This window comes from Salmo salar, chromosome 26, assembly GCF_965601325.2.
Source record: "Salmo salar chromosome 26, fSalSal1, whole genome shotgun sequence".
Classification (NCBI taxonomy): Eukaryota; Metazoa; Chordata; class Actinopteri; order Salmoniformes; family Salmonidae; genus Salmo; species Salmo salar.
Genome location: NC_138316.1, coordinates 11,256,207 through 11,272,500, shown reverse-complemented (window position 1 = coordinate 11,272,500; position 16,294 = coordinate 11,256,207). Strand labels below are relative to the sequence as shown.

The 16,294-nt window shown below is 47.2% G+C and overlaps 1 protein-coding gene across 1 annotated transcript in view; it reads right to left on the bottom strand.

The window, feature by feature from the left end:
- LOC106587147 (coiled-coil domain-containing protein 102A) overlaps positions 1–16,294 on the bottom strand; it is an 86,246-nt gene that overhangs the window by 30,784 nt on the left and 39,168 nt on the right. The window contains exon 6 of the mRNA XM_014175207.3: positions 15,627–15,836. Within this exon, the coding sequence (XP_014030682.1) occupies positions 15,627–15,836 (210 nt within the window). The remainder of the gene's footprint in view (positions 1–15,626; positions 15,837–16,294) is intronic.

The following is a 16,294-nucleotide window of genomic DNA, read 5'->3' as shown; positions in this document are numbered from 1 at the left end:
ATACATTTGACTAGTTCAAATCGAATCAAATCCAATTGTATTGGTCACATACATATGGTTGGCAGATGTTATTGCGAGTGTAGCGAAATGCTTTTGCTTCTGGTTCCAACAGTGCAGTAATATCTAACAAGTAATCTAACAATTCCCCAACAACTACCTAATACACACAAATCTAAAGGGGTGAATGAGAATATGTACATATAAGGATATGGATGAGTGATGGCCGAGCGGCATAGGCAAGGTGCAGTAGATGGCATAAAATACAGTATATACATGTGATATGAGTAATGTAAGACATGTAAACATTATTAAAGTGGCATCATTTAAAGTGGCATTGTTCAAAGTGACTAGTGATCCATGTATTAAAGTGGCCAGTGATTGGGTCTCAATGTAAACAGCAGCCTCTCTGAGTTAGTGATTGCTGTTTAGCAGTGTGATGGCCTTGAGATAGAAGTTGTGGAAAAATCAGACAGGTGTCTTTTTTTTTTTTTGCGACTGCTTGACTAAAGAAATCTAGGTCGACCAACAGTCTATCGACTAAACATTAGACCAGTCGACTACATGGGGTCTGCCGTACTCTCTATCCATACTGTCGCAGACAACTCACATAGGTAGAACCAGAGAAGTGGAAGATGGTGGGAATAGTCAGGGAGGCCATGGACACACAACAGGGGAAATACATCCATTGCCACCCCACTGGTCTCAGCGGGCAGATTGAGTCCTTGATTAAAGGTGAATTATTGATGTGTTTCTGCGGCTTTCGTGTGTTCCGTCAGGCTGGATATGGCTCCCACAGTGACTGGCCCCTGACCTGTACACTAGCTCACACACAGAGACACTTTAAATAACACCACGCTAGGTTAGAGTGACAACAGAGAGGCTAAAGTGCTGTGTACAGGAGAAGAGAGAGAAAGGGAGAGAAAGAGAGAAATAGAGAGAGAGAGAAAGGGAGAGAAAGAGAGAGGGAGGGAGAGAGAGATTAGAGGGAGCACATGGTTCATGAATAATTCAATGTGATAATCAAGTGTCCAGACTGTGTGAAAACACATTCATGATGTGGCTCCCACAACTCCCAGTACTGCCAAGACTAGGACTGGATGAGGGGATACACACACACACACACACACACACACACACACACACACACACACACACACACACACACACACACACACACACACACACACACACACACACACACACACACACACACACACACACACACACACACACACACACAAACTCCTGTAAAAAAAAAAAAAAATTGAATCCCCAGACCACCTGGAGAGAAAATGTTCCTTGACTCTTTGTTTCTAGGTCACATCAATTCGAGGACATGGCCTACATCTAGAGCCTCGTGTGGGAGTCCCAGTATAAAATACAGTTAACCCTGGTGCATGACTACCAATGCATCACTCGAGGATTGGTTGGTCCATTGTATGTTTATTTTTTATTTTTTTACTGATTTTCATTTCTAATACAACCCCATCCTTGATTATTGTTTTTACTGACTGTCGTTGCGTTGACAATCTTGATCATTTTTTTTTTTAGGACGCTAATATTGTTAACGAATCATTCCATTTCCAAAGTGCGTTTTGGCAATACGTACTGTGCATTCTTATCTCATGCTAATAAAGCAATTTGACATTGAAACGGATTACTATTGTACAGCATGTAGAACGGCACTATCTGACCCGGAGACTGTGTGTGTGGTGACAGTGGAGGAGCCACTGTAAAGGGGAAGATGATTTACGATACAATACCAAGGTTTTCAAAAACTTCTAAATGAACATCGTAACCACAAACGCTGATCCATAAAACTGGCATTTGGTGTACTGTAGCCTAAATAATAATAAAACAATCATTATTGTGTCTTTTTATCAAACTAAAAGGATCAGGCTTGTTCTGTCAGGTGGTGCGCTACTGGTGGAGAAGTCAGGTGCAGGAGAGCAGAGAGTCGTGACCAGGCGCACACTTTATTTGGCAGAAGCAAACAACAGACGGACGCAACGGCGTCAAACAAACCTCCAGCCAAAAGCAAAAGAGTAAAGAGCGACAAAGTCACAATGATGCAAAATGTTTAACAATTAAACATACTATGGGTGAACACGGTACCCGGAGAAAAACCAGCCTGGTGCGTCACACAAAATTACGTAACAAAAACAATTCCACACAAAGACATCCGGGGGGGGGGGGGCGGGACAGAGGGAATATATATGTAGTGTGATTAGCAAATGTAAACCAGGTGTGCGGGGAAAACAAGACAAAACAAATGGAACAATGAACAGTAGAGCGGCGATGGCTAGAAGACCGGTGACGTCGAACGCCGCCCGAACAAGGAGAGGAGCCGACTTCGGCGGAAGTCGTGACGTTCGTAGCAGCGGTGGTACAGTGGCAACATTAGCAGTAGATGGTGTACTTTGAGCAGGAAAATCCCCGGCCACGTATGACCTCATGCAGATAATTGTTTGGTTGATGGATGTGAGATTGTGATAGGGGTTAAGTGGAGGGGGTCTTAAGGGCTGGATTGATACTATATACATAAGAGACACACAACGACAGACAGGGAGAATGCCCTCATCATGTGCCTAGTTTAGACAAAGGGAGAGAGGGAGGGGGAGACACGGGGGGAAATTAGGGGGGGATGGACGGAGAGATGGAATAAGAGGAAGGAGAGCGGTAAGGGAGGGGCTGCGAGCAGGAATAAACAGGACAGAGGTGAAGACTAAGAACAAAGGGAATTTCCCGGAAGAAAAAGAGAAAAAGGGGAGAAGAAGTAGAGGAAGGCAAAGATGACAGTGTGATATCTAAGAGAAGAAAAAAAGAGAGTGCACTCAGAAACGCGTGACATCACCGCATCGCATCATCTGACAAAGAACCACTTCAGAGTTTGGATCTTGGAAGTCAGCGAGACGCCGCGGAATCAGACAGCATTCTCTACTGCTGGATCGAAAGTTTCACTCAGCTGTAATGTGGGTCTGAGTGTCCTCTGTGAAGGGACTGCTTCGATAGAGAGGGGAGGGAGAGTCGCCGGGCTAAGAGCTGAGTCTACATAAAACACGAGGGAGAGACTGATGAATGATCTATGATGATGAAGATACTGGAGGTGAGGTGAGAAATGGAGATTTCGCATTCAAACTGATTCACAGACACACTGCTGCACGCACGCACACACAGGAAGAGTTCTGTCCAAAAAGCACATCAAATGTAACACACAGATGAAGAGCCATGGAATGACACATGTAGCAAACACCCTTACAGATACATTTTTCACACCAAGCTTGACAGAAACACACACAGTAAGACAACCCGGCCCCATAGCCAATCAGTAAATAAAGAGAGGTAGATTGGTCGGAGGGTGTCACTCAAGGCTTGCAGTTAAATGTTTCTCCTTGACTGGCTCCAAGACCCTGAAATCTGCCGTGCACTGAAACAAAGACACACACTAGACACAATACACTACACACTCTAGTCAAAGTAACCACACGCACACTAACATTAACACGAAGACACGACACACAAAATGACCAACACATACTGAACAGCCAAACCAGATACAGCCTGGTTCGAATCCAGGCTGTATCACATCCGGCCGCGATTGGGAGTCCCACGGGGCGGCGCACAATTGGCCCGGCGTCGTCCGGGTTCGGCCGTGGTAGGCCGTCATTGTAAATAAGAATTTGTTCTTAACTGACTTGCCTAGTTAAATAAAGGTTTCAAAAATATTTTTTAAATCAAAGCCAACATGGAGAAAGACTAAAAAGCTTTATGCAACCCAGATATTATTCACACATGATATCTTCCACCCACTCTCGTTTCCCCTCCTCCTCTACCATTAGCATATTTTCATACATGTATTGAGACCCCCACATACTGTGGTCATGCATACAGCACACGCACACACACAGATGCATAGCCAAGGCAGAGATACACATACATCAATGATTGTTCAGGAATCTCGCTTACACACTCCACTTTCCCCTACAGGTTTTTATAAAATGTAATATAGTATTCATTTAGACCCACACACTGCACGCCCACCCAATCCACACACAGACACAGACACACACACACACACATACACACACATACACATACCCTGGATAGTAGAATTGGGTTGATTATGAGGCTGCCTGAGGGAACGGAGCCTATTGCTATGCTCCAGCACGATTGGTCAGGATTAGATCAAGTCTATGGAGATGGGAGAGGGGGAGGGAGAGAGAAGATAGTGACAGAGTGATTAATCAATGGGAAACTGGGGGCATTGGGGTAGTAATGGTTCCACAGGCAGCTAACGTCTCCATAAGCCTATCTCTACTGAGAGCCACTGAGCCAGATGTGTGATTCACAGTGGCCCCCTAGAGGAACCAGAGAGCTGCCAGAGGGAACACCTACCCCCCAGTCTACACCTCCGCCAGACAGCCTGCTCACACAGTTCCCCCGGGGTGTGTTCAGCAAGACACAACATTTTGGAACGGCCGACAACGTTTGGCAACGGAACGTGTCCATGGCTACTGTCTATACCTGCCATTCCACAGACGGATCCAACTGGGCTGGTTGAATACGGTCTTAAAGGCTCGACAGCCTCAACCAGTCTGCCCTGGACCATACCGATCACAGTCGGCAATTCAGTTTGCAGGCTGCAATATCCATAATTAAATATCTGTAATATTTTCAAAGCAAACGCTTAGTTCTAATATAGCTAAAGCTCTCCCTCTGCCTAGGATGTAGAGACTCCCTATAGGCGATAATAAACACACACAGCACCAAGTAGACCTGGCCCCCGACCGGGGTTGCCCCTGTGTAGGATAGCAGTGCCCAACTGCAGTAATTGACGGAGCAGGTGCATGCCCTTGGGGTCACCACCTGCAACTGCTGGATTTCATCTCCCCACGCACCTGGCAAAGGAGCAAACTCATTACCCTGGCCACGCCCCGGCCCTGTGACACCTGCCCCGGCCGCCCGCTCCTTGGCCTACCCTCACCTTTCTCTCCGGCTTCTCTCTTCAATACTGGTGCTCTTGCTCACCATCCTCAAAGCGAGTGTTTAACTTCTCTACAATGCCACTGCTCTGCTCTGTTCTCTTCCCCATCCACACCACTTATGACTGCCCCCTTCCATATAAACCCATACCTTTTTCCTCTAGCCTTCATTTCACCTCTCCTTTCCCTCTAGTCCTGTTCCCCTCCTCCCTTTCTCATAAAGATATTTTGCTGACCCTCACCCTGTAACGTACCTCTCTCCTCATAGCCGAGAATAAATGTCAGGTTAAAAAGCCGCTCCTTGGAGAGAGAGGGAAGGAAGCTAGGTCTGTCCTGTCAGAGCACACATCAGGGCAGATTTTCCCCTTTCTCTCTCTTTTGCTCTCTCTTTTGCTCTCTCTCTCTCTCTCTGTCTGTCACACACACACAGGCACGTTTATCTCAGTCCTCCAGCTTGAAAAGCATGTTCCCTCAAATTACCTCAGTTTCTGCATGGTATCAGTAAAATGCCTTCCCTCTCTGCTTCTCCTTATAGTATAGCAGTTATTTTTGGCCTTCAAACACACAGGAACACATAACACACACAGAGACAACCCCCCCCCCCCCGCTCTACAATCTGCTGTACCTGCTCTGTGTCCCATGTCGGACTCAGTGCCACTCCAGCTCTCTCTCTCAGTCTTAATGACGTCTCTGGGCTGCCTGCGAACTGCTGCATTAGCGACCAGGCTCATAAATAAGCCATTCGGGCAAGCAGTAATGGAGTCATTTACACTGAGCACAGGCCACATGGCCTACCTGCAACTAACAGGCCTGTTTAGGCTGAATGGACTTCAGGGGAGAGCTGCGTCACACTGACTGATGTCCACTGGTTCTGCTCTGACACACTGGAGACGGTTACGTCCTGTGCGCTGTAGCATGATTCCTAGCCCTCCGTCACATAGCGCGCAACAGCACGTTCAACATTCAGACGTCCTTGTCATGCAAGGCTGTGCATGCTACAGATTGACAATAAGCATTCATGGAGTATCAGAGGGAGGAGGAGAGCGAGGAAGGGGGGAGGGGGAGGCGGTGAGAGCGACGGGGATATGAAAGAGAAGACTCCCTCACGGAAAGCACAGCAGGTCCAAATGGAGAAGTACTGAGACAGGAGCCCCTGAATGTGAGGAACAAGACAAATCATTTCACACTAATTAACCCCAGATGTTATTACCACACGCCAGGAGAGCTCATTTGCATACAGTATCAGCACGGAAGGACAACAAAACAATGAATGTGTGTACAGGTACACACACACACACACACACAAACGCAAACACTGCCACAAACACATATTAAGCGTATCACCCTCAATGAAACACACACATTGCAAACCCATGCAACAGATGTTGTGATGACAATGAAGCTAACTAACTAGTGTAACCTGTTAACCAGCATCAACAGTGTGAGAGAGTCAGTCCATTATACAGGCAGAGCAGATGAGCAGTGTGTATGGGCTCATTAATCAGTGTGATTGGTGAGCGGTCAGGTTTTATTCCTGGAGATGGGAGGAGCCTGGGGGGGGGGGGCATCTGCAGGGAGGAGCAGGGGCAGCTGTTTCAGGAGGGGGAGGGAGGTGATGTATTGGCCCTATAGGCTGCAGCTGCATTGAATGGAGGGGGGTGGAGAGGTTTGGTTGGGTTTACTTGTGTTTGAGAAAGATAAAGAGAGAGCGAGAGAAAGAGAGAAACAGAGACAGAGAGAGAGGGTCAGACAGAGAGAGGGAGAGAGAGAGAGAGAGAGAGAGAGAGACAGAGAGAGAGGGTCAGAGAGAGAGAGGGAGAGAGAGAGAGAGAGAGAGAGAGAGAGAGAGAGAGAGAGACTGTATATACTGTAGCCATAATCTGACCTTTGAAATGTCTCTATTCCTAATATTTACTGTTCATTTTTAATTGTTTATTTAACATTTGTTTATTATCTATTTCAGCTGTTTTGTCAATGTAAACATATGTTTCCCATGCCAATAAAGCACTTTGAATTGAATTGAAAGAGAGAGAGAGCAAGAGAAAGAGAGAGAGCGAGAGAAAGAGAGAGAGAGCGAGAGAAAGAGAGAGAGAGAGAGAGAGAGAGAGAGAGAGAAAGAGAGCGAGAGAGAAAGAGAGAGAGAGAGAAAGAGAGAGAGAGAGAGAGAGAGAGAGAGAGAGAGAGAGAGGAAATCCTGTACGCTTCAGAAAAAAAACCCAACGCATTTTTCTCACCAAACATGATGTTCTATTCACTGTTACACAAGGATTTCTGTTATCTGGCTGGGCCTGACACAAACCCCTTCACAAACCCACTCAGAGAGGTGAGAGGCTCCTCAGAGCCAAGGTTCCGGTCCTTGGTGAGAGACTGGGAGGCTTGTCATTAAACAAAGCTCTCTTTATTTTTCCAGTAGGCATATCCAGAGGGAGTAGAGGGGGAGACAGCGGGTGTAGAGATAGGAAGCAAGAGTGGGAGAAAGAGAGAGGGGAGAGAGAGAGACAGAGAGAGAGAGAGAGAGAGAGAGAGAGAGAGGGGAAGGAGAGAGAGAGGGCAAGAGGGAGAGAGGGGGACAGAGAGATGGAGAGCGAGAGAGAGAAAGAGGGGGAGAGCTAGAGAGAGATGGGGAGAGAGAGAGAGATAGAGCGAGAGAAAGAGGGAGAGAGAGCGAGAGAGAGATAGAGAGAGAGAAAGAGGGGGAGAGAGCGAGCGAGAGAGAGAGATGGGGGAGAGAAAGAACAGAGTGAGTGCGTTACCTTGAGCTCCTTACTCTGTCTCTCTTTGATGTTTCAAACAGCTGATGTTTGAATTCTGCTGCTTGTACAGGGTTGACCTCAGGGGAGGCTGGTGGAAGGAGCTATGGGAGGACGGGCTCACACTAATGGCTGGAATTGGATCAGTGGAACGGAGGCAAACACGTTGTTTCCATGTGTTTGGTACCATTCCATTAATTCCATTCCAGCCATTACAATGAGCCCATCCTCCTATAGCTTCTGTCTCCAAAACCAGCCTCCTCTGGTTGACCTGGTGATCTCTCTCTGTCTCTCTGTCTCTCTGTCTCTCTGTCTCTCTGTCTCTCGGTCTCTCTGTCTCTCTCTGTCTCTCTGTCTCTCTGTCTCTGTCTGTTCTGTCTCCCACACTGCCGCTTCACACAGTACTAGGAACTGTGCTTCTACATTCATCTTTAACCTAAGATTTGTTCACGCACAGATGTCTGGATCTGTGTATGAAGCTGAAATAGAATCCTGCTGCGCTCCATATTAAATCTACTTTCTGTACTGGCATCTGAACATGTGTCACATCGTTTACTAGAGCTTCATAATGTGGAGGAAAGCAGTGCTGGCAGAGAAATGAGAGAAACGTGTGAGTAAGTCCTTGTGTGTGAGAGACGGAGATCGAGGTTAAACTGTATATGTATGGTGTGTGTGTGTGTGTCAGTGAGGGCAGGGGCTTGTCTCTGCACATAGGGGGATTCATCTTATTCATCGAGCATCAAAGATGATGCCCGGTGTATAATATTATAAAATATAGCCGAGCAGTTCTCCTTGTCACCTTCAGCATATGTAGCAGTCTATAATCATCTACAGAGGCTTCATGATTAACTACCTGCAACGCAGACACACACACACACACACACACACACACACACACACACACACACACACACACACACACACACACACACACACACACACACACACACACACACACACACACACACACAGACAGACAGACAGACAGACAGACAGACAGACAGACAGACAGACAGACAGACAGACAGACAGACAGACAGACAGACAGACAGACAGACACGCAGGCACGCGCACAGACACATATGCATGAGCACACACACACATACACTCACACAAACACACACTCACACATGCGCAGATGGTGAGACGGTAGGGTAAGCCAGATCTCAGTGGGGATGCTGGCGACGGTAAAGGGTGTGTGCTTCTTGGCTGGGCCACAGATGGCTAGAGGGACGGCCCATTGACGGCCCATTGTTACAGACTGGCACTATGAAGAAGGGACTCACCTCCTAGAAAACAGCATGGATCAAAGTCAACAACAACCAGCAAACAGTCCACAACCACCTCTTCAACAAAGACAACCTCCAGTACCAGGGCAATTCCAGTTTAAAGGATGCTGTAGAGTTAGTACTGCTGATAGGCTCACACACACACACACACACACACACACGCACGCACGCACGCACGCACACACACACACACACACACACACACACACGCACACACACACACACACACACACACACGCACACACACACACACACACACACACACATATTGATACCAAACTGCATTCACGCAGACAGATAGACAGAACGCTATCTCACATAGGGAGACAAGGCTTGGCCTTGTAGGAGGCCTCTGGGAGGAGGAAGAGTAGAGATAGACTGTAGGGAACACAGGGGTAGTGTGTGTCAGACAGCTTAGACAGCACACTGATAAACCACTGGCCTGTTCTACAGGATGTGACCAGCACTGTGGCTCTCAGCTCAGCTTCTGATTAAATACATGTATCGAACCTCTCTTTACCTCTCTCTCTCTCTGCACTTTACTTTCTTCATCAATAGGCTGCAGTTCAACTTGTCTTCAATGGGACCAATGGAACCAATACACACACACACACACACACACACACACACACACACACACACACACACACACACACACACACACACACACACACACACACACACACACACACACACACACACACACACACACACACACACACACACACACACACACGCACACACACAGGGGGAACAAACCCACAGTAGCCTACACACCAAGACGGATGACAACACACAGGAACACACACAAACACAGTCCCATTCCCCCTCTCTCTCCTCAGGCCATCTGAATTGCACTGCGACAGAGGACATCAATCTCCTAGCTGGCCGTGAGTTGCTCAGAAAGCCTGGGCTGGGGACGGGTATGATTTTGGTATCAATCACACTTTGTTCTTTTGTCGGTGTCGCCACAGTGTCTTAATCGCTCGGCGTGTTTCTCTCCCCCTGTCTCGATCGATACCCTGCCTCAACAACACACAGGGAAGGACATCCATCAGCCACACAGTCTCAGTGTCTCCAGGCCTGGCCTATTTGTATACTGGAGACACACACACATCCTATTCCTTATCTGGGTTGATATACTTGGTGCTTGGACTATTCCTTTTCAGGTCTTCTACTCTCCACACTCTCACTTACTCCCTGAGGGCCTCTTTCTTTCTCTACCATCCTTCATCCGTCCATCTTTTTGCTCCTCCTCCCTCTCGCCACCCCACCCTGGCTGACAGAGAGTGTGTGAGAACGACTGGATGAAAGAGAGAGAATGAATGAGTGAGTGGGTGGGTGGGTGAGAGAGCGCGAGAGAGAGAGAGAGCGAGAGAGAGAGAGAGATATTTACATTAACGAATTGGCCACTATTCTAGAAAAATCCTCAGCCCCTGGTGTTAGTCTCCACAATTCAGAAGTTAAATATCTACTCTTCGCAGATGACCTATGCCTGCTGTCACCCACAGCACATGGCCTACAGCACAGAGCCTGGACCTGCTAGAGCAGTACTGCCAGACCTGGGCCCTGGCAGTAAACCCCAAAAAGACTAAAATAATGATTTTCCAGAGAAGATCCAGATCTCAGGGAATTAGAACAAAGTTCTCAATTGGTACAAAATATATAGAGTACTGTACACACTACAATTACTTATGTTTAAAAATAAGCTCAACTGGACACCTTAATGAGGCAGTGAATGAACTGAGAGAGAAAGCACGCAGGGCATTCTACACCATTAAAAAGCAAATTCAAATTGAAATACCTACCAAACACCCCATTGAAACCCTGCATGCAGAGTTCTGTAAGATTCTCCTACTGTCCAGAGGGAAACTACAAACAATGCATGCAGGGCAGAATTAGGCCAATATCCACTAATAATAAAAACTCAAAAAATAGCAATTAAGTTTTGGAAACATCTAAAATACAGTGACCCCCTCTCATATCATTACCAAGCCCTGCAATGCCAAGAGCTGAGCAAATAAAAGAGTCCCCTCATCCAGCTGGTCCTGGGGCTGGGTTCACAAACCTGTTCTACTAACACACTGAAGCCTCAGGACCAGAACATCCAATCAATCAGAATAAACCAAATTACAACACAGTCAAAACAAAACTACATTGCTTATTGGGAAACACAAGCACAAACACAAAGCAAAATGCAGTGCTATCTGGCCCTAAATCGACAGCACACCGTGGCTAAATATTTGACCATGGTTACTGATCAAAACCTTAGAAAAACCTTGACAAAGTACAGGCTCAGTGAGCACAGCCTTGCCATTTAGAAGGGTAGACACAGGAAAACCTGGCTCCCTGTAGAGGAAAGGCTGTGCAACCACTGCACAACAGCAGAACCTGAGACAGAGCTGCATTTCCTGACAAACCGTAAAAAATATAAAACAATTAGAGTGTCATTTTCCCAAATTTGAAACCCTTATTCAAGGTTTCAAAGACCTCTCTGATGAGGATAGGCTACCCGTCCTGTTGGGGGAGGACACAGAGAGCTGTGGGTTGTCAGCGCACTACATTGCTGCCTGCCATAAATTGAGGGACAGTGTCTGACAAACCAATCAACCTGCACATGTACTCTACTGTATGCCTATTGTTATTGTTGAATGTATGGTTATTTTGACCCTTGGTTATTGTTGTTACTGTTGTCCCGTTGACAATTTTGATTCTCATTTTTATTTATTTTTATATTGCAAATACCCAAAATAAGCTTGGCAATATGTACATTGTTACGTCATGCCAATAGAGCGAATTGAATTGAATTGAGAGAGAGAAAGAGAGAGAGTGAATGAGTGAGTGAGTGAGTGAGTGAGTGAGTGAGTGAGTGAGTGAGTGAGTGAGTGAGTGAGTGAGTGAGTGAGTGAGTGAGCGAGCGAGCGGGCAGGTGAGAGAACGAGTGCGTGAGTGAGTGAGTGAGTGAGTGAGTGAGTAAATAAGTTACTAAAGGAGAGTGAGTGTTGAGTGAGAGTGCGTGAGAGAGAGAGAGAGAGAGAGAGAGAGAGGAGAGAGAGAGAGAGAGAGAGTGAACGAGTGATGCAGGGTGCTTTAGGCCCAGTCTATAAATCTGGGGATCCTGGAGAGAGACGGACGGCGCTCATAACGAGCCTACACCGAATGTTTTTATTCCTCCGTAGATTCCTCTAACAGGGCACAGCTGGACCCAGAGATTACACCCAGACAGAGATAGATCGAGAGGGAAGAATGGAGGGAGGGAGGGAGGGAGGGAGGGAGGGAGGGACAGATGGAGGGAGGGAGAGCAACATATCCTCTCTTCTCCTCTATTCTCTCTCAGTGGTGACCTGAGTTGTCGGCCGTGATCAGTTGCCACAGCAGCCAGCTAGAGAACCTGTCGGATGAACACATGCTTCGTACGTGTCTGATGAGAGGCATATTTCCTACGTGTCCAACAAGCAGGCAGAGACCTAACGACTAGAGATTATTCACAGCTGTACGGCGTGTAATCCGTAAGCACTGGTGGGAGGCTGCATGCCATGCGGTGCACTGAGGCCTATCCAGCATGATGCATTCATGTCATCTGGTGCACAAGGACACTACCCAGTCGGAACAGGCCGCCTGCTCTTGACGGATAAGGGTCCTTAATCTCTGTGACATGGGCAGAATTTATGGACAGCACGGGATAATTGGGTCCTGTGGCAGTGTAGCACTGTGCATGGAGGGGACAGGTTTGAATTGAAGATTTGAAGGTTCCACCATCTCCATCTGCCTGTCTGTGTGCTCCACGTTCTCTTTCCTTTCCACTCCTCTCTCCGTCTCCCAGTTCATGTGAGACTATTTGCAAATAAGTATCCCTCGGGGTGGAAGGCATGATGTGTGTTAATCCTATAGCCTAGAGGTTAAGTGTGTTGCACCAGCAAGTGAAAGGTCTCTGGTTGAAATTCCTGAGCCGAAGAAAATGTAAAAGAATCCGTCGATGTGCCGTTACTCCTGTATTTCATTTGGAATAAGAGTGTCTTCTAAATGATTCACGTGTAAATGTCCTCGTTACAGGTAGGGCTGAGAATGTCCACAGACCTTACGATATTATCACGATGCTGAGGCGATTTGATGTTCTGAACATATTGCTCACTGAGTGTACAAAACATTAGGAACACCGGCTCTTTCCATGACATAGACCGACCAGGTGAATCCAGGTGTAAGCTATGATCGCTTATTGAAGTCACCTGTTAAATCCACTTCCATCAGTGTAGATGAAGGATGGGAGACAGGTTAAAGAAGGATTTTGAAGCCTTGAGACATGGATTGTGTATGTGTGCCATTCAGAGGGTGATTGGGTAAGACAAAATAGAACAAGGCAGTTAACCCACTGTTCCTAGGCTGTCATTGAAAATAAGAATTTGTTCTTAACTGACTTGCCTAGTTAAATAAAAAATCTATATAATATTATTTCATGAGCCTAGGACCTAGAGGCATTGAGAGGCAGACTTTAGCTATTATGTCCCCAGCATCTGGAATAGCCTGCCAGAGACCCTGAGGAAGGACAAAACTGTGGACATATTTAAAATAAATCTTAAAACACACCTTTTTAGCTTTGCTTTTCTTTGGGGTGCTTTTCCGTCGTTTAGTTTTCAAGAAACGTTAATCAAATACAACCACTGACTGTTTGCTCATTGCTGTTGCTGTAAGATGGCAACTCAGTGCAATTGCACATGTGCCAATTGAATCTCAACAAGGAAACAGCCCATGGTTGTATTTGATTCACGTTTATTCAAGGAATGGATTTCAGCAAACAAAGAAAAAGCATGCAACTAGAGGGCAAACATAGGTACACGGTTAGCGTTTCATCATTGACATTTTTGGGATTATTGACATTGGGCGAATGTCAATAATATTTTTGTCAGATGTTACTATGGAATACTGAAGTATAATTACAAGCATTTCATAAGTGTCAAAGGCTTTTATTGACAATTACATGAAGTTGATGCAAAGAGTCAATATTTGCAGTGTTGACCCTTCTTTTTCAAGACCTCTGCAATCCGCCCTGGAATGCTGTCAATTAACTTCTGGGCCACATCCTGACTGATGGCAGCCCATTCATGCATCATCAATGCTAGGAGTTTGTCAAAATTTGTGGGTTTTGTTTGTCCACCCACCTCTTGAGGATTGACCACAAGTTCTCAATGGGATTAAGGTCTGGGGAGTTTCCTGGCCATGGACCCAAAATATCGATGTTTTGTTCCCTGAGCCACTTAGTTATCACTTTTGCCTCATGGCAAGGTGCTCCATCATGCTGGAAAAGGCATTGTTCGTCACCAAACTGTTCCTGGATGGTTGGGAGAAGTTGCTCTCGGAGGATGTGTTGGTACCATTCTTTATTCACGGCTGTGTTCTTAGGCATAATTGTGAGTGAGCTCACTCCCTTGGCTGAGAAGCAACCCCACACATGAATGGGCTCAGGATGCTTTACTGTTGGCATGACACGGGACTGATGGTAGCGCTCACCTTGTCTTCTCCAGACAAGCTTTTTTCCGGATGCCCCAAACAATCGAAAAGGGGATTCATCAGAGAAAATGACTTTACCCCAGTCCTCAGCAGTCCAATCCCTGTACCTTTTGCAGAATATCAGTCTGTCCCTGATGTTTTTCCTGGAGAGAAGTGGCTTCTTTGCTGCCCTTCTTGACACCAGGCCATCCTCCAAAAGTCTTTGCCTCACTGTGCGTGCAGATGCACTCACACCTGCCTGCTGCCATTCCTGAGCAAGCGCTGTACTGGTGGTGCCCCGATCCCGCAGCTGAATCAACTTTAGGAGAAGGTCCTGGCGCTTGCTGGACTTTCTTGGGCGCCCTGAAGCCTTCTTCACAACAATTGAACCACTCTCCTTGAAGTTCTTGATGATCCGATAAATGGTTGATTTAGGTGCAATCTTACTGGCAGCAATATCCTTGCCTGTGAAGCCCTTTTTGTGCAAAGCAATGATGATGGCATGTGTTTCTTTCCAGGTAACCATGGTTGACAGAGGAAGAACAATGATTCGAAGCACCACCCTCCTTTTGAAGCTTCCAGTCTGTTATTCGAACTCAATCAGCATGATAGAGTGATTGTCCTTGTCAACACGCACACCTGTGTTAACGAGAGAATCACTGACATGATGTCAGCTGGTCCTTTTGTGGCAGGGCTGAAATGCAGTGGAAATGTTTTTGGGGGATTCAGTTTATTTGCATGGCAAAGAGGGACTTTGCAATTAATTGCAATTCATCGGATCACTCTTCATAACATTCTGAAGTATATGCAAATTGCCATCATACAAACTGAGGCAGCAGACTTTGTGAAAATTAAATATTTGTGTCATTCTCAAAATTTTGGGCCACGACTGTAGCTGAATTCCACAAAGCCTGGTCTCTGCGCCACTCCCTCACAAATTATACTTGGGTAAAAGCCTGGGGGTGTATGAAACCACTCCTGGGTAGACTACACTAGTGAACCTCCCATATGTGCCTTAGTCAGAGGTGCACAGAAGGGGGGAGTCAGAGGTGCACAGAAGGGGGGAGTCAGAAGTGCACGGAGGGGGGGGGGGGGGGGGGGTTCCTGCTCTCTGCGCTCACCTTGTTCCTCTCAAACAGCTCAGTCTGGATGGTCTTGAGGTCAGTGTCCAGGGCACTGGCCGCCTGCCTCCGTTTACGGGCCAGCTGTTCCTCCAGGTCCTCCGTCTGCGCCCGCAGCTTCTTGTTGTCCCTCTCAAGCGCCAGCTTCTCTGTCTCCAGACGCTCCCGCCGGCCCCACTCGGCAGCGTTCTCCACCTGCAGCCGCTCCATCTGAGGAGGAGTGGGAGGAGGAGGGAGTGGGGGAGGAGAGGAGGGGAAAACCATGTCAAATCAGAGGGGAGAGGACGAGGTCAGAGGGAACGTTGAATCAACCAATCGCTGTACCAGAGGGGAATACAGAGACGCCTCCCTGCAGTCAGTCAGTCAGAGCACCAGTGTGCAGGTCGTGACAGTAAAGCCCTTTGTAAACGCTCTACGAGTGATGGGGCTCCCCATTAGCATTTTATCATACTCTCCTTTCCTTCAGCCCCGGCCTCCCAGCCACCACAGCAGAGCCATTAAACATGCTCAGCGTGTATTCTCACGGCTGATATCCGAGCGGCGTTGAGCGGGGAGGATGTTGCTGCTGGGGCAATGAGGAAGAATACAGGAGAGGGAGAGAAATGTGGGGAGAGGCGTGAGGCACGTGTGGCTGACAGTGGACTCGTGTCGGGCCCCCAGGGGCCGCT